This window comes from Plectropomus leopardus, chromosome 18 (genome assembly GCF_026936395.1).
Source record: "Plectropomus leopardus strain MGB_pleo_1.0 chromosome 18, ASM2693639v1, whole genome shotgun sequence".
NCBI classification, from domain to species: Eukaryota; Metazoa; Chordata; class Actinopteri; order Perciformes; family Serranidae; genus Plectropomus; species Plectropomus leopardus.
Window position 1 is genome coordinate 23,918,430 of NC_142193.1, and position 19,261 is coordinate 23,937,690.

The following is a 19,261-nucleotide window of genomic DNA, read 5'->3' on the forward strand; positions in this document are numbered from 1 at the left end:
GATTCTGATATATGAGAAAAACATTTCATTATTTTCCCAATATGTTGTAGTATATTGTTTCCAAGTCCCAGTGTGTATTACAGAAAAATAGAGATTGATGAGATGGGTAAAAATCGATACAGCATAGTATCACAGTATTTTGTGTGGCTAAATTGTATCGATACAAGTAAGGCAAGTATCAGTTATTCATTATATGAATTCTAATAATAAAATTAACTGCCTTTTCCGTCCATTAAATACATTTTGCTGCAGTTAAAATGATTAAAGTAAGATGAACAGACTGAAAACTTTATCTTATCGGATAAAACAGATATATGTAGAGTTTTCCTTTGGGGAACATAATCTGCAGTGTAAAAAAGGTAATAAATCAATATGTTATTGCAATACTCAGCATACTGGAAAACTTAAAAATCACACTAATATCGTATCGTGACTAAAGTGTCGGGATAATAAGGAATTTATTTGTTTTATATGAAAAAATACAGAGTAGGTGCACAAAAGTGTGTTTTTGTAAAGTCTGTAATTATAAAGATGTAAAATCCTTTAGACACGCTGGAATCTTATCACCATGGAAACGAACGTGCGACTGCCGTATCCACACCCCTCCGCAGACGTCACCGCGTCGGGCGCAGCACTTCCTGGTTGTTGCTTGGCGCTGCATGTTGTGGTTAATAAACAATTGATTGATTTATCCCAAGGAATGGTACATTTCCTCCTGCGACGGGACTGGATCGGCCGCATTCGTCTAGCGCTCACTCTCTTCGGACTCCCGTACACCGTGTGCTCCCTCGGAGCCAGGTATGGACAGTAACGTTAGAGGTTTGACTCGAAAATGTGACTATTTTGCAATATTGTGACAGTTTTAAGCTAGCGCTGTAATCACAAGAAGACAAAGTTATATGCTGTCGCTAATTCTGTTAAAGTCGTTTGTTACTGCCAGCCGATATGACTGAAGTCAGTATTACAGTCGAATTAACAAACGGTTTTTATATCATTTTACAGTGTATTGACGTTGCTTACATGCAAAATTAGCGTTGTTTCACAATAATATCATATCAATATTAAACTTTATGTCATACAAATGCAATAAATAGTAGCTAAATCATCGTGCAACAAATGTGTACTGCAGTATAAGAGTAGAATCGTACTGTTGTGTTTAAGCCCACAGCTGTGTTTGGTTTCCCTCTGAAATTATGTATTATCAGTTTACAACAGAAGATAAATGCTGTCATCACTTGATTTGATTTGATTTAATTTGACTTGATTTGATTTGATTTATAAATCATATTAAAATGTCATACATTTTAAGACAATGAGACATGCAGGAGAAACCCAGAAAACCCTCAAGGGGCTTGACAACAATTATAAAATTACAAAATTGTACATACACACACACACACACACACACACACACACACACATATATGCTATAATAAATTATTATTATTATTATTATTATTATTATTATTATTATTATTATTATTATTATTATAACTTAAATTATATAGCATTTATCCAAACAAAGTGCTTCACAAAGTGCATATGAATAACTAAACAGTTACAATAAACAAAACAATGTTAAGAGTAAAGATAGAAGTGTGCACAGAGAAAAAAGCACATAAAACACAACATTTTTATATTGCAATTGTACAACTCAGTCATTAAAATAAAAACCTTTCCCATAAAGAAATAAGAATGGACAGGCAGATGAGAACAGAAACAATTATGTAAAGAAAAAGAAGAAGTGAATAAAAGCTAAATATGCAAAAACACACATCATGTTGGGCTATTGTTGTCACTCAAAGGTGAAGGTGTTTCCATAATTTGCTGAAGAGCCAGGAGAGCAAGGAGTGCATGTGGGATGGTGCCGTCTGGGACCACGCTGCTGAGGGGAAGGCAGCGTGAGGTGTGCTTACTGGATTTCCATGTCTCATATTTCCTCCCTTGCAGGCCTGCCATCTCCTGCACATCTTCTCACCCTTTCAGAACCACCAGACCCAGTTGCTGTAAACTCTTCGCCACCAGTGTCTGGACAATGCCATCATCAGCAGCGCCTCATGTTAAGTCCAGATGCCCCCAGTATCCAGGGTCCAAAATCAAGCGTTTCGTTGTGCCTGATGACAAGGTGGACTGGAGTCAGAGCTGGCCGCAGTATAATCCGGTCACCTACACCGACCCGTCAGTGTTAAAGAAGCCAGCATGGGCGGATCCTGAAATTGGGTGAGCGATATGTTGGTATGCATGTTGGTAGATGTGCGTAGTTATTTTCTTGGCTGCTGTGAGATGTTCTGATTGTTTTACATGCTGTTTGTTTTCAAAACAGCTGGAGATTTTTCATGCCACTTTCGCTGATTTTTGCTCGCAGCTCTTTCTCTCCAAAGTTCAACACTGTGGATGGTGCTGCGGACAGGACGAGCTTCGGCGGCAACTACAAAGTAGAAAAAGGAAAGCCACTGTAAGTTATTGAATAATAATTGAAACTGTTTGTACACTGTCAAATGTATTGGTTTTGTTTAAAAACACACAAAAAACACTTCCCTAATGTTACTGTCAGTCGCTTCACAGAGCTGCTGTCCAGTATGATGATTTTTTTCTAGTATTAGCAACCATTTCACAATACAAGTCATTTCATAAAATGTTAATGTCGTAAGACATTGCTTTAAGGAATATTCACCCACAAAATGACAATTTGTGTTTCACTTACTCAGCCCGCGTTACATCGTTTTAATGAAGAAAACTTTGTTTTATCTCATGTGCCATTATGGTTGACGATGAATCTAAAAATGGTGAACATTCCTCATGAATTGAAGTCATAGGGCACTGCATTTACCAACAGCAGAATTATATCAGTTCATCCAAACATATCAAAACTCTGAAAGAACTCGACTCTTGCAAAATAATTTAAGTCTCATTTATCCAGTCGTATGCTCAGTGTTCCCCAAACAGACAGCCCTGTCTGGGAACTAAAAGTGAAACTTAATCTCTCTTCAAAGCCAGACTCCATTGACAAAAATAGCAATTTTACCTCACTAAGCACAGGAGCCGCTGGTCCGCCACTGCATTGATCAGTAGTTTGTTTGTGTTATTGTGTGACTTTGGTGTATACGACCTATCTGTCACTTTGGGAATTACTCAGCATTATACTGCTCAAGTTTTGTGAAAGTTTGTAAATGGAAGTTTTTATGTATTATTTTGTAAGAATGTTTGCCGCTTTTGGATTCTTTGTTCGCTGTGGCGGTACGTGGGAAAAACAGCGTTTTCTTCACAAATTCAGCACAACACACAGTACTATCTGATGCAAAACAATTCGAATCAATTGTTGTGCCCTAATCCCTTCAACACCTCAAAGACTGCCTGAATGAGTAGCTAAAACAATGACACACAGCAGTGTAGTAATCAATGTTAAACAGAGGAGCAGCGAGGACAATAATACAACAAGAGAAAACTAAAACTATATAGTAAAACATCACCTTAGTCTTTAGTTGGAAGATCTGTAATGCTCTGTGTGCTCTTTGCTAAAGATTTTTGTGTTTGTAAAATATTTCTTTTGACTTTAAAGTCATTTTTGTGAACATATCCTCTTTAAACTGCTTATTATAAACACCTTTAATATGTGTAGAAATCCTCATGGACGCACAGGAGTGACTGGTAGGGGTTTGCTGGGACGATGGGGACCCAATCACGCAGCAGATCCCATTGTCACCAGGTAACTTTTTTTTTCTGCTCTGCACATTGGTATTATCATTACAATTGCCAGTCATAGCTCATCACCAAATTTAGTTACATAAATGATTCAACTCAATAACTAATTATCAGTTTGCATTTCTGTCTCTTCTAAAACAAATCAGCGTACCAGAGCAGGTTTCTGGAGTTGCTCAATTGCCACACAACAAAAAACTTTGTGTACTTTGCCGTTTTTTTTATATAAATGCCTGATGGTCTGATGTGTTTCACTGTCTGGCAGATGGAAAGTTGACGCCAAAGGAGCAAAGATAACTCACTCGGTCTCCAAGCGGCCGATCCTGCAGTTTGTGTCCATCAAGAGGAAAGACTGTGGGGAGTGGGCCATTCCTGGGGTTGGTTCCTTTCACGTCTCACACAAGCTTTACCGACGCGTCTGTTCCTATCATGATAAACTCACAGCTATTCAAAAGCGCTCAGGGGCAAAAAAAAAACTAATTCAAAGCTAGGACACGGACGGGTTTGAGTTTTTTGAGATATGTGAGGTGGGACTTGCTTGTTCATTGTGTGCTTGTTTTGTAGGGGATGGTGGATCCAGGAGAGCAGGTCTCTCTCACGCTGCAGAGGGAGTTCTCAGAGGAAGCGCTGAATTCGTTGGCGATCTCACCAGCAGACAGAGAAAAAATCAGTGAACGCATCACCAAACTCTTCAAATCACCAGGTTTCCAGGTCAGGAACTGACACTTGTTTATAGTCATATTTAAGTGCTTCTTTAAGGAAATACAAAATATCTTTTTTTTCAGGTCTATAAAGGCTATGTGGATGATCCTAGAAACACTGACAATGCTTGGATGGAGACGGTCGCTGTCAACTTCCATGATGACTCAGGTATCAATAATAAAGAAGAATGGGCCTCATTCATCAATAGTTTTTCCATAAATTTATTCTTAAAAAAGGTCGTAGGAAATCAGAATCATGACTTGTTCTTAAACTGCAAAATTGGTCACATTGGTGTTTAAAATCTGAGGCAAAAAAATATCGCCGAACACATAACAGAGACGGTGATCACCGGAGTAGAATAGGTTTACCCTCGTCAGTCTCTGCAAAGAGATCGCCATGGTCCTGGAAGATGTGTTCCCTCCTCGGGGCACGGTCTGCAACATCATGCAGCAGCAGTAAATATGTCACTGTGCAAGCAGAGCCAGGGTGCAGAAATAGGTCTACTTTGGGCCTATAAATAGCAGAATCAATCACAAACGGATTGAATGGCATGGTTCCCAATCATCATAATTGATGTGAATTGAAGTGTTAGTGTAGTGTTTAGGTATTTTAAACGACCGTAATGCATGGTAAAATAATGAAAATAGTTTTAAAAAACCCCATAAATGATAAAATGTTATTGTGATTTAAATCCTGTAGTATTATACAACTGCAGAATTGAAGTAGAATTAACCAACTATTCTGCAAAAACATGTCCTCTCTCTCTCCCTCAAATATTTTCAATTTCAGTGCTGCTTTATTGGCAAAACCATTGCAAAATAAGAATAGTGTTACTGAAATATTACACATAACATTACACAATAATATATCAATACATGTAGAAATTAATTTTAAAAAAAGCTTTTGCATTAAACTGTGTCTACATTTGTGACATGCATCTCTCTCTCACTTATTGGTCTGCTGCGGCGCAGTGCATTCTGGTAGTTGTAAGTTTTCTACCTCTTGAGCAAAAGTGTTTGCACGCGTTCTTTTTCTCTGTTTTCTCTGGTCATGTTGTACCAATTTCAAAAGTAGTAGTAGTTGGTGAATGAGTCCCAATGTATTTTTCCTTTTGAACTATCCAAACTTCATTATAGTTCTTCAGTGATTTTCTCTGTGGTGGCAACAAATGAGGCTTTTGTAGAGCAGTAACATATCTCATATTTTGTTACCGTAGGCAACAGTGTTAGCGAGCTGCCGTTGCAAGCTGGCGATGACGCAGGACAAGTCCAGTGGGTTGATGTTGACTCGTCCTTCCCGCTCTTTGCGAATCATTCCCATTTCCTGGAGCTGGTTGCCAAAGAGAGGAAAGCTCACTGGTAAACAGGGACGACAATCTGTGACAGGACGATGAAGGAAACATTAGGAGCCCTGTCGCTCTCTGTGCACTAAGAGTGCTTGTGCATTTAGGATGCATGACACCTAACCTCATGTAAATCTTCCCTTGCTAATTTAATCATAATAATCGTAGCTATTGAAGCCTTATATGCGCTCATATACATGCCCACTATACACTGAAGGTTGAATGCTTGGCTGCAGTCAGAGGAGACGGATCGGCACACGTTAGAGATGCTGTTTGACATTTGTCACAGAAAATCGAATAAAAGAGAGGACTTGTGCATTTTCATAGAAAAAAAATCAATTAATTGCTTGGAAGAAGCTCAACTTGAGACTGTTATGATGCAAGATGCTGCTGCGTGGCACACCACATTATTTCTGTTGGCACTAATTATGCTAATTTATTCAATGTTAACAAGGATCACATTAACTCAGCGCGATCATGTAAGAAGAAACACAATGAGCTGCTGAACATTACACATACTACATTAATTTAAGTGTGATACGGAGGGGGCAATCAAAAAAAAAAAGTGCAGCCTGACTTTGATCTTTAGATGTGAAAAGAAAATGAAGATGGTGTGTTGGAGCTGCTCACACAGCAGAGCATAGACAGGCCCTGAATCTGGAGGACAAACATGTTTTCAAGTGTTAACAGACAGTGAAAGCAAAGGCCATTTCACACTCGACAGCCTGCCTTTTCCAAAATGTTCACATCAGTACGTGTCATCTCACTGCTGGGCGTTCTTTGAATTACGCATTAAGTGGCTCATATCTGTTAAGATTCATGACACAAATGCTAACACATGGACACTTCTGTCATCAAAAGACAGCCAAGTCTTAAAGGAACAGTTTCCCCCAAACTGAAAAGAAAAAAACGACCTCCTGTGCAGTGATATGGTTGGCAGGTGTAGTGTGGTAGAAAGAAAATAGTTCCCTCTGGGGAAGGCTCTAACAACTAATCCCCCCCCCAAGACTAAGACTAGTGTACAAGTAAAAAGTAAGGAAAGACTCAGAAAAAAAACTACAATTTAAGGTATAAGGTTAAACATTGTCAGAAAATAATACTGCATATATTATAAAAGCCATATGAAATTGTTATTCTTATTTTTCAAAAACAAATCCAAATGTCTCTGAGATGTGTAGCATATTGCACCAAGCATTAGGAACAACTGATAAATTTGACAACAGCTTACTAAATAAAAAAATCACAGATAAAGTTTATTAAAAACAACACTTTTGGAAAACATTTCTTTAGGAAATTGCCTTTGTATAATAACAGAATTTTTATTGGATGAACAAAATTGAATGAAATAGTAAGAATTTTAATAATTATATACTGGAGATATAGTAATAATTTTTCTTTCTTTTTTTCCAGAATACTCATACAAATTTTTTTCCTGAACAAATATACCTGTACAATCTTAAGTGCAAATAGCATGTTCACATTGAGAGGATTGATACATATTTAGTAAACAACAACAACTAACAAACAAATAGACAAACAAAGAAAAACAAATTAGTAAAAAAAAAAAAAAAAGAAAGAAAGAAAAGAAATTGCTTTGAGCAAGCTGAGTGCCATCTAGTTCCATTATACTGGAGAGAAGGCAGACATCTCTACAGCACTTGGCAACTCATACTAAAGCAATCTATATTAATAAATAGCACTATAAGTAAGAGGAAAATATGTCAATTTTGATTTTGGAGTGAACTGTGCCTTTAACAGTTTTTTATATGAAGTGATATGAATATCCTTTGTGCTGTTGTGAGAATGCCAACAAGGCACTTGTGGGAAAAGATGAAGACTGTGGCTCTAAGTGAAGCTCTTACAAGAAGAACTTAATTAAAGTAGGTCCATAATAGTTCTAGGAAGTGATACAATTTCCTGAAGCCCTTTTCTATTTGCTCTCATCAACGCTCTACCAACAAAATTTGCCTGAGTGACATGATATTCAAAAGTTATGAAACCAGCAGCTGTGTGTGCGTTTCACACCTCACTAAAATACAGATTCAGAAGTTATAGAGCATAATCTTAAAAATGGTCACACCTATGCAGATGCATGTTCAGCTCTGACTGACTCTGTGTGCACTGAGGCCACTTACCAGCTCCACTGGAACATTTACAGTCTGAACAGCATTTGTTGTTGCAGCAAGAGAGAGTATTTTCACAGTTGTACTAATTCAAACTGGCAGCCTGCCAGTCACAAAACCCACTAACGTTTGCTTTTTTAACAAAAGTTCTTTTTTTTTTGTTTTTTCTTTCTTTCTTTTGCCTAATGTGATTTTGGCTTGTGGTTTGTCTAATACAAGAATAAATAATGGTTGGATAAGTGATACAATAATTAAAAATGTAATGTTATACCAATGCTTTCTGTTAAGATTGATTGTATATGATGCGAAAATGAAGCTAGATTTGTCAATTTACTGAACTTGCACTGAATCTGTCTAATCTTGTGATTTTTGTTATCCATCAAACTCACTTGAATGTGTCAATTAGTGTGGATTATTGAATTGATTTGTGCATTTACACCCATAAAATATGTGTGCATGACTATTGTATGTTGTGTGCTATATTTGTTTGTCTCCCAGTGTGTAACATCAGCTTTATGTCTCAGCCTATGTGGTTGCATTAGGAGCAGTCATCAAATATTTATGCAAATCTTGAGACCTGGTTGTCCATTATGAAGTGCTTGAAAGTAATAAAAATGCAATGATTTGTTTTTTTTGTTTGATTTTAGGAGATCTGCATCAATATGTGATGTGTTTCTTTTTCACATGCAAACAAAAGCTATGGAAAAGTACATTTTATGTGGACAAATACTTGCTCATGGTCCATTGTGTGCTATCTGTGCTGTGTGCTCTGGGACTGCTCCTCACCAGCTGGAAACAAGCCCTAACAGTCTCCATAGGCGACTCCTGTATAACAGGCAGTCACGTCTGTAATCATTTACTAAATTACAATGTTTTCCCTGAGTGGCCTTGAACCACAAAGAAACTCTATCCACCCAGACAGGAGCAACTATACTGCCTTATTACTGCAGGTATATTTTCCAAATGTAAGAGCAACTCAGTAAGACTGCCAAGGAGGTGCAAAAAAGTGCAAAAGAGTGTTTTAAAGTTGAGGATATTTAATGTATACACTGTATTTGCATGTTAACTGCACTTTTTAATGGCTATGTTTTCAGACCAGACCAGTAGTAGTAGTAGTAATGGTAGTAGAGGAAGTAGTAGCAGTATTTAACTTGTTTATTTTACTTTTTATAATGGCTGGGTTATGTGTAGGGATGAGGAAAAAACATAATCTGAGTTGCTTTTTTGTTAACAAACTGTCCATTTGTTTGAAATATTTTAGAAATTAAATCTACTACTACTACTACTACAAATAAATAATAATATTAATAATAATAATAAGTATTATTATTATCTATCCGTGTTATTATTATTATTTATTCATGTCAGGGGTATGGTAGGAATAAGGAGAAACATAAACCCAGATAATCGAAAGAACTACATTACCCAAAAGCCTTTGCGAGAGGAAGCGCATTCCCTGACGACGTGGCCGGAGCACGTCTCAACCCCGTGTTTCAACGAACCGGGGTGATTCAAACAAGGCAAGCCGGCTTTGTTCACAGCTACTTCAGAGACTCTTTCACTCCAACAAGTCTCTTCAGAAGTTTGATATCACCACAATGTCCGGGAAAGTCAAGAGCCGGAGTGCCGCAAACGCAGACTCGATAACCGGCGGAGTGTCCTGCGATGAGCGCATCCTGCGGGATTGTCATCAACTGTACACGGATCCCGACAGTGGTGAGTTGGCTAACATATTTTGCTCAGTGGAAATAGCTCCAACATTGACCTATTTTAGCACAAAAGCTACCAAGCTGTTCGCTGACCGTGGTTTCGCCAGCTAACTTAGCAAATAAAGAGACATTATCCCTGATACAGGCGGCTAACCGTTAGCTAACGTTTGCTATTAAACAAGGATTTTGTGATTTGGCTGACGTTGCGCTAGCTAGCTTTAAAGCTAGCGTTAATGCTAGTTTAATTAGCCAGCTGCCAATTAACTTGTGGTAAAAATGCTGCAGTCACATCATTTTCTTGCAATGAATGTTAGCTCACAATATACTGAGTTTTGGTTGGGGTCAGTTTACAAGAGATTTCAGTTAGGGGCGTAGCTAGGAATTTTGGGTCCCCAGAAAATGAATGAAATTAAGTACAATCATTTTTTTAGAGTGCCATCTATGCTTAGGATATTTAAAAATATCTACTCCTGTTGAAATTTTTGTGGCTCCTCTCCAGCTTTTGCTCACTCAAGTTTTGATCTTGACTGTCTGATCTGAGTCCTGCAGGTGCAACCACAGCACCATGATGGATGTAGTTTTACTTATATATTCACTGATCGGCCAAAACATTAAGGGTGGGGTGTGTAAAATTAGGGGGGATTTAGTGGCGTCTAGTGGTGAATTGCAGATTGCAACCATCTTTTTAAGTTCTTCTGGCTATAATTCTTTCAGTTTTCATTTTTCAGGAAGTTTTTATTGGGAACCAAACTATCTACAGAGGTCTCATCCTCTACAAAACTAACAAATCAGGCAATTAAAACAGCTATAATCACCAGCAATTTCACGTTACAATTTCAGTGCATCTGTGTCACGGTTTGGCATCTCGGGACGGGCTGCTCACCCTCAACATGCTCACCCCTCATGGTTTTAACCATGAGCAGATATATCCGTAGAGGTCTCTTCCTTTCCAAAACAAACAGACTTGGTGATTTAAACTGATCAAAAACCAAATAAAACAGTTTCAGCTTAAAAATCTATGTGTTTCTGACACACTATGGCATGTTGCTGCAGGCGGCTTGTCAAACACATGCTTATGCGAAGTGTGGTGGCACCCACAAGAATGCCAGGACCCCAAGGTCTCTAGCCGAACTTTGCATTGTAACAAAATGACCAATGTTATTCACTTAACCAGCCAATGGTTTTAATGGTTTTACTGATTGCTGTGCATCCTTGATTTTACAAAAATAAAATGTTTTTTTCAGGGTTGATCTCAGTCGCCGAATCAGTTGGTGTAAAGTTGCTGCCGCCCAGAAAAAAGATCACTGTGATGCTGATGGGAAACCACTCTGCTGGGAAGAGCTCCTTCATCAACTGGTAAATATGTTTTGCAAAAGTTTGTCCCAGTGTGGTTTAGAGAGAGAAATACTGCCCACGGTTAGAAAACAAAGTGATGCCTTAAATACACACAGTGAATCACTTGAAATATTAAACATAAAAGCCTGTCCCACTTAATTTGTGTCTGTTTCGTTCTTTTACATAATTTTTTGGCACAGTTTTCAATGCAAATTGAACATTTAACTGATAAATGCAATGCATAATGCATGAGTGTGGTCCTGCTTGTATCAGCCAGTTTGCACTGGTCTATTGATTTTGCAGAATAATATAGTTAAATTGATTTAACTTGGACAGTGGACAAAATATTTCTCTTCCACTGTTGCTTCACTAAATCGTTTGTGTTGCTTTTTTTTTTCTTTTTTATTTTCAGGTATGTCGAAGAGCACATCCAACGCACTGGGGTGGCCATTGAGACTCAAGGCTTCAGCTTTGTCACAAGTGGGCGCAAGAGGGAATCTCTCACAGTGAGTGCAACAGTGCAAAAACAATAAGAGGCTATTCATTGTCAGATAGGTTTTTATTTTGTTCAGGAAGAAAGAAGAAACAAAATGTGAATTTCAAATCGGATTCCTCACATTGCAGCATCGTCTCAGGGCTCCCACAGTCATGGAAAACCTGGAAAAGTCATCAGATTTGTAAAAATAATTTTAAGTTTTGGTTGGTTCCGGTTTAAAAGATATTTCCACCTGGTCTGTTTCTCTTTCTCTGCAGGGAAATGCCACCCTTCATTTATATCCACACTTCAAGCCTCTGCAAGAGTTCAAAGGTGAGATTTCAGCTCGAATCACAATCCCTCCCTGTTCTAATCTAAAGAATCGCCACAATGATGCACTTTGTCTCCCTTCAGGCTGCCGCCACACTGATCCGTTCCTAAATTCTTGCTGTTTTGATAGAGAGATTTGCTGTTTTGTTGCTTTTCCATTTGACAGTGACTTGGATATAGCTTTTCTGTAGCACTTTTAGTTTACAGTAAAAATTTGGTGTGGATCAGAGCGGCAGCACAATCACATTTCTTGTCATTTAAAAAAAACTGCCACAGCCATGATTTCCACAGTCACTAGTCCTGTTGAAGATAAATTATGAAGTGTTAATTTGTTACTTTTAATAAAGCCAAACAGAGGGATTTCTTCTATAATGCAACAGCCACATGGCTTTAGCGTGATCTCTTATATAATTCGAAGTGATCAGTATCAATCTAACTTCTGATCGTCTTGATTTCATTTCTAGGAGTCTCAGAGTACTTGAGCACAGAGATCTGCACGTCGCGACAAAAACGGTTCAGCCTGGTGACATTTGTGGACTCGCCGGGGTTGGTGGACGGTGATATGAAGTATCCCTTTGACGTGGACGAGGTTATCATGTGGCTGGGTGAGTGGCTGCTAAAAGAAAGTTTATTGTTTAATTGTGGTTATTGAGGGCCGACTGAGACTTTTGGGGCAGCTGGTGTTGTGACACTGGCTTATTTTAAACTGATATTTTAAAAATAATCCAAGAAGAAAAGCTCTGTTGAAGCACCAGGCCATGTTGCTGCTGGTTTCACCATTTCCTTTACCATCTTACTTTGATTGCCACAAAGCAAACTGTTTTGTAATCATATTTCAGTGGAATCATAGTGTCACAGTGTGATGAAACTGTGACAAACTTCTGTCGAAATAAGAAGCAAGTAAGACAATAAAAGAACTTTAAAAAAATCCTACTGAAAAGTTTAAAGAATTTTACTTGAGCATCAAACTTCCTTCAGCATGCATCAAATATATTAAGAATACACGTTAAAATGGACAGTGTGTTACAGTCTGTCGTGTTAAATAACGATCCTTCACACTGTCTCTCTCAGGTGATCTCTGTGACCTGATTCTGGTCTTCTTTGACCCCATGGGTCAGGCTCTGTGCAAGCGCACCCTCAACATCGTGGAGAGCCTGAATGAGAAACACGGAGATCGGCTGCGTTTTTACCTGAGCAAGGCCGACGAGGCTGGCGGAGAGTCAGACAGACAGGTCGGTACGCACAGCAACAGCTCAGTGTTTTGGGGCCGTCGGCATTCTTCATTCAGCTGAAAAACAAAAACATTATTCACTCACCTTATATGAACAACTCTATAGAAGTCAAAAGAGTTTCCACTTGTATAATAACTTTAAAAAGAGAGGCGCCTCTGGGAGGAATGTAAAGCTGAAACTGAACAAATCCTCTTCATGTTAAGTGTGTGGGTAGTTTAAAGCTGCTGTCCAGAGCAGGTTTTTAAGTATGTATGAGCACAGAACTAGGGCTGCATCTAACGATTATATCGTTATCTATTATCAGTTATGACAGGGGCATCAGCAACATGTATTTTAGTCACGTAACGAAGGAAAAATTAATAACAAATAATTGAACGCTATATTATTGTACCGCTTTGCCTTCATAAGAGCCTTTTCCAACAGGGAACTTAAGCCAAAATATTGTTCTTTTAAAGCCACCAGACTCCTTTGACAGAAACAGTAACTTTACCTCACAGCACGCGGACGTGGTGGTCTTGATTTTTGATTGATTTTAATTTTTTTATTCATTTTTTATCGTGTGACGTTCAGAGCCAAACTTATGTGGTGCTCGCAGCAGTAGGTGGGTTTGCTTCAGTAGTGACACTGAGCAGATAACCTACGTAAAGTCACACGGGAATTAGATTTTAGAGGGGCGTGGGAAAATAGCATTTTTACACAAAAACATGCACACTTCAACTAAAATTTGAATTTTGAGAATTGAAGACATAAGGGACACTATTGGAAAGCTACAGCATTACATAAAAAAACTCAGTAAAATACAATATTAAATAAGATAAAGTAATGGAGCCACCCGTTTCAAAAGAAAGACAAAAACTATTATTTGACCATCAAATTTTTTAATTTTCTGTCAGTCAAAACTAATTGTTGCAGTGCTATACAGAACAAGTAAATGAACACTCTCTCCTTTATACCAGAACTGCCAGATATTGTCTATATAAATATGTACTCTCTCCCTCTGACTGGTGTCTTTGTATTTTCGTTAATGTCTCAGAGAGTAATGATGCAGATTGTCCAGGAGCTCTGCAAGCGACCAGGACTCAACAAATGTGGTTTTGACATGCCAACCATCTACATTCCTAATCCCAGTAAGGTAAGAGCTGCGCTTTTGGCGATTGTACACTTTCTAAGCTCCAGTCTCTGTTCCTTCAACATGTTTCTTTGCATAAAATTCATTCAAACTTACTGACAGGCGTAACTTGTTTTTCTTTGTTTTACAGCCAAGTCGCTGTGTGAACCAGATCGAGGAGGTGTGTCGCACCATCGAGAAAACCATTAACCAAACAGTCCAGAATACACTCAACTCCCTGGAGAAGGACTGCGAGCTCATCAGCGAGGCCATCACCGACACACTCACTAACGACAGGTAACACACACACAAACATTTGATCGTAGAGCAGAGTGTGCAGGAGCTAGTTGAGGTAACTTTAGTTCAGTATTTCAACAAAGTAAAGTATTTCAGCTTAGCGGGACACACAGAGCATCGGTCCGTGACGCCGTCAGAGAATAACCTCGACTCTCTGCCCTCACAGGCAGACCGGTGTGAGGAACCGACGGGCACGCTTTAAGAGCTGCTTCCTGACTCTGCTGGGCTTCAGCGTCCCCATGGCTCTGATGGCCTTACTGGTTCTTGGCATTCTGTCCCAGGAGCTGCTGGAGGCGGCGGTTGGCCGCGAGGGCAGAGAGACGCTCTCACTCTACATGGTCAGTGTTAAAGCGAGCGCACCGTAGTCGTTGCACAGTCGGCGTATACAGCAGTCAAGTCTGATTTTTAGCTGCTGTTGTAATTCACAGGCTCCCGTAGCGAGAGCGCTCGACTCCCTCTCTGTGGAGCAGCAGCTGTACGGCTGTGGCGGACTGGTCCTTCTCTCCTTCCTCCTGCTCATCATCGCACGCTTCTCCTTCAGGTAGGACAATAAAGTCTCAGCACTGCTATCTGCTGCTACACTGCTGCTTCCAGTAAGGTTTCATTCGTTGTAATATATTTAAACTTATGGAAACACTAAATCAAACTTTGCCCTTGTATCTGAGTGTATTTTATTTTTTCTCCTTTTTCAGTTTATTTTTCTTGCTTTCTCCAGTGGACACTTGCAACTTGCAAAAATAATGCCAACTACTTTAATAATCAATACATTTTTCATGCACTGAGTGCCTTATATTCCTTAGTTTCATCTTGGCAGTTCTAAGGATTTGTTGCTTTTCTTTGTCTTGCATTAAATTTAATATTTTGGGGTTTTGGAGTTAAGGCCTTTGCAAATCAAATACGCTTTTTGCGTCCAGAATTTTCACACATCTAAAAATAAACTCAACCTTGCGTTGTCAGTTATGTTCACACACTGACAGCCTCGTCCATAATTAAAGTTTTTGGGACAAGTTTGTTTTTCTTTTTTTTGCGTCTCTCTTTAGAGAGTTGTTTTACCAAGATGCAGTGAAGAAAATGTGGCGTAAGTAGAAGTGGAGAGGGGCCCAGCAAGAAAAAGAAGTGGAAATCTTTGGAAGTCGAAAAAAGGAAAAAAGACAAGGCAGCAAACCGGCAATGATAATTCTCACAGCAGAGTTAAATTTTATAGCCTCATGTTATGATTTTATAACTCAGGTAGCGAAAAGGAAGATGCTGGCAGAGAGTGGCGACAGCCAGGAAATTTTTTCTTGTCCACAGTATTTTACGGCTTTTTTACTGCAGTTGTAACACTTTTATTTCGCTTTGTGGAATTAAGAAGATGATCTGTGTGAAGCAGTGATTTTGGGCTTCATGTGGATTGGCAGCGCTGCTCTTGAAAAAGGATAAAAAGAAACTTTCACATTTTTCCCAACTTCAGTTTTTATGTCGATAAGAAATCTCATTAATTTCCCTTTACGTCTTTGCAGCACTCAACCAACTCTGTCAGGCAAACAGAAAAGGCAACTGCAGGAGAAGCTGGAGTACGTTCAGGAGGTGGTCAAGACCAAAAAGGTACTTTTTATAGTTTGCTTGCTATATGTTTATTTACGTAATATAATATCCCATTTCTCATAAAAATCTGACTTTATTCTTGTAAAATTCCACCTTTTTTTCTCGTAACATTCCAACTTTTTTGTTGTAAAATGACGACTTTATTCTCTTAATATATATTGAGTTTATTCTAATGCTTTTTTTTTCTCATATTACAACTTTAATCTCGTAATATTATGACTTTATTCTTGAAATCTAACTTTTTTTTTCTTAAACATGGCCCTAAACCTTTGTCAGAATTTCCTAATAACCAACAGTTTGACTTAAAGTGACAGTAACACCAGTTCTGTCAAAAATTATTGGTGCCTCATCTTTACCACTAAATATTAGAAAAGTATCGATACAGGTATCGATAAGGACTCAGTTCCTTAAGGAGTCTCGATAACGGTATCAATATCAATAAAAATTAACAACCCCCATCCCTATAAAAAGGCGGTATTAGGGTTTGACTGTCTTGTCTTTCCCTGCAGAAAAAGCTGTATGAAGAATACCTCCGCCAGAGTGTCAGCGATCAGGACATGGACGTGTGAAGGCCGAGCTGCACACAGCGATTCAGCATCTCCACACTGACGTCCGACCAAATGACATAAAAGCTTTGCCAAGGTTTCACAGCAGCCATCATGGCACTCTGACCGCTCGTTGCTGCATCTTGTTGAAGTGTGCAGATGTAAATTAGAAGCACTTGATACACTCGTAGAAAAGCTCCTGTGCTTTGGGTACCGTAAAGTCCGTATTAGATGATGTTACCTCTGTAAAACTCTTAAAACCACACTACCTGCAGATGACTAGTGTTCTGAGATGACCTTTTGTTACTGATCACGTCTTTGTTGTGAGCATTTATATACGTGTACTTTGTGCCTCTGCACCGCTCAAATGAATTCAGGCGTATACCACTTTAAGATATTTAAACATTTTCAAACTATTTATAATATTTCTTTATCAGAGAAATTGTATTTTGGTTAAACTGCATATAGCACTGGTTTACATGAGTCACTTTGTATGAGTTTTTTTGACGACTTTCACCAGCATTTTATACACGGTACTCTGGCTGCTTGTTATCATGAAGTTACAATTTTAGGTATTAATCCAGTTTACGTCATGAATGTCTGTTAGCTAATAATGGGTCCAATATTCAAATACACACACAACTCTTGTTACTGACGCAAATATCCACCAATCAAACATTTTACCAATGATGAAGTTCTTTTTCTACTTTCCTCTTCATTCTGACCATGTTTTAACTGCAAATGACTTAAATAAAAACAGTGTTCAATAAATTTATTGAGATTAACCTCTGAAGTTGAGCTTTTTTGTTGCAAGGAAGTGTATCTTCAGAACGGCGCCTTTCGCCTTTAAAGTTGTGCATACGATCATTTCTTTTTACTTCTTCATTCCTTGACTTTTAGGTTGGATTAACATTTCTCGGGCACTGTCCCAAAGATCTTGAATACAGTAAGTTCTTAACCCTTTGGAACCTGAAAACATTAGTTTTCTTGTGCTGCGTTCAGATGCCTTTAACATGCTATTGAAGTAAATTCATTTTATTACTGTCAAAAACATGGGGAAAAAATGTCCCAGAAATTGCAAAAAAATAAGTGAATTGCTATGAGAAAATTACCTTCAAAATGTTTTTTAAAAAGGGGAAGAATTGTCAGAAAATTATTACCAAAATTTGAGGAAAAATGCCCCAAAAACTATTTTTATTATTTATTTATTATTATTATATATTTAATTGAAAATGTAAATCATGTTACAGAATAAGATACAATAAATGTTTTTTTACAGCACTTTTTAAGGTCTTTTTTGTTTTTGTACAAAAATGTGCCCTTTGCAAGAGAAAAATCAGGTTTTAAAATATATGCATATATTTCTTTTCTGCTTCACAGTTTTGTTTTTGCCTCACCGTCTGTCTGACTGCAGATGGACAAGGAGCAGGATTCATGCCATCCTCGATATCAGATTTCTAGATTAAGAGATGAAAATCGAACACAGGCGTGTAACAGTATCAGGGCTGGAAAGTTAAGTCAGAGAAAGTCTATGAATAGACTCACAGCATGTCGATGAGAGGTTACTGCAGTTATTAAAACTGAACTGAAACTACATCTAGGTGTGAAGAAAAATAATTTTAGTAACTGAAATAAAAAAAAACAGAAAAAACGAACCAAAACAATAGTGTGTACTTATTAAACTAAAATAAAACTGTAAAGGAAATATCTTGAATTTTAGTCGTTCTCAACCTAAATATTGTTTAGGCTGGGATGTCTGCATTCTAAAATGTTGACCCTGACATATCCCTGACAAATATAATAATGATTAAAAACAACAACGACAAAAACAATAAAAACTAAACTAAAACTATACATTTTTAAACAATAAAAAATAAATTTAAATGTAAAACCAAGTTGGAAAATAACTGAAATTAAACTGAATTTTAAAAAAAATAAAATAAAAAAAGGAAATCAAAATTAAAAAAACTAATTAAAAATACAGAACTAAAATGACTTTGTAGATGTAAAAATTCTGCTGTAATCACAGATGAAACTGCTTAAAGGCAAATGTGTGTGACTTCTAGTTTGGTGTAAACAGAGTCATTTCAGATCTTTTTTTTTGTAACTGAAAAGCAAACACAGGAAACTATAACTCTTGTACAGTTGTGCCCTTGTCAAGCAAAGGAAGCAGGTGCAACGAGACTCCAGCCAATAAAACTGTTTCCCAGTTTAAAGGTTAATATTTGGATTGGTTTTTAACATATTTGTGATTTTTTTAACTTGTCAGTGTTCAACAGATTAATATTTTTTAAAGTCTTGCTCTTTTGGACAATGAAGCACATGAAACATTATCAAATCCCTTTGACATTATCTCTAATTTTGGTTTAAGTTGAAGCCATGATATCAGTCTTTTGGCACTACTGTCTATAATGCACATACAGCACATTATTACATAATCTTTCCTCTGTGAAGGAGAACAGAGGACTTTGAGGCGTATCAGCACACAATATGAAAAGTGACCTACTTGCAAAAGCTGATAACACGCAGCCAAAGCTCACATTACACTGCAAGTAGCACTGTAAAAAGGACAAACTGTCCTGCTGATTTCTGTGCTATCAGGAATTAAACAGTAGGTGTTAGAAAGCACATAAACAGACATAAGAGACAGAGAGACATTTTTGGGTTTTACAAATGTATTTTTGTTTCTAGATTGTTAAATAGCACTACAGGTAAGAGGAAAAATGTGTATTTTTATTTAGGGTTTAACTGTCCCTTCAAAGCACCCAGGACACTGT

The 19,261-nt window shown here is 37.9% G+C and overlaps 2 protein-coding genes across 2 annotated transcripts; both read left to right on the forward strand.

The window, feature by feature from the left end:
• Nucleotides 1-614: 614 nt before the first annotated feature.
• nudt9 (nudix (nucleoside diphosphate linked moiety X)-type motif 9) lies at nucleotides 615-8,491 on the forward strand. Its single transcript, XM_042505695.2, has 8 exons — nucleotides 615-798; nucleotides 1,951-2,220; nucleotides 2,366-2,455; nucleotides 3,620-3,706; nucleotides 3,965-4,076; nucleotides 4,264-4,410; nucleotides 4,485-4,569; nucleotides 5,618-8,491. Exons 1-8 carry the CDS (start codon nucleotides 701-703, stop codon nucleotides 5,761-5,763), a joined length of 1,035 nt encoding a protein of 344 aa, XP_042361629.2. The 5' UTR covers nucleotides 615-700; the 3' UTR covers nucleotides 5,764-8,491.
• Nucleotides 8,492-9,313: 822 nt separating this feature from the next.
• On the forward strand, nucleotides 9,314-17,269 carry LOC121956798 (uncharacterized). The gene is made up of 12 exons (XM_042505193.2): nucleotides 9,314-9,582; nucleotides 10,820-10,931; nucleotides 11,323-11,416; nucleotides 11,664-11,718; nucleotides 12,180-12,320; nucleotides 12,787-12,947; nucleotides 13,981-14,079; nucleotides 14,207-14,352; nucleotides 14,519-14,690; nucleotides 14,781-14,893; nucleotides 15,855-15,939; nucleotides 16,449-17,269. The coding sequence occupies exons 1-12, from the start codon at nucleotides 9,465-9,467 to the stop codon at nucleotides 16,506-16,508; spliced, it is 1,356 nt and encodes a 451-aa protein (XP_042361127.1). The 5' UTR covers nucleotides 9,314-9,464; the 3' UTR covers nucleotides 16,509-17,269.
• The last annotated feature ends 1,992 nt before the right edge of the window (nucleotides 17,270-19,261 follow it).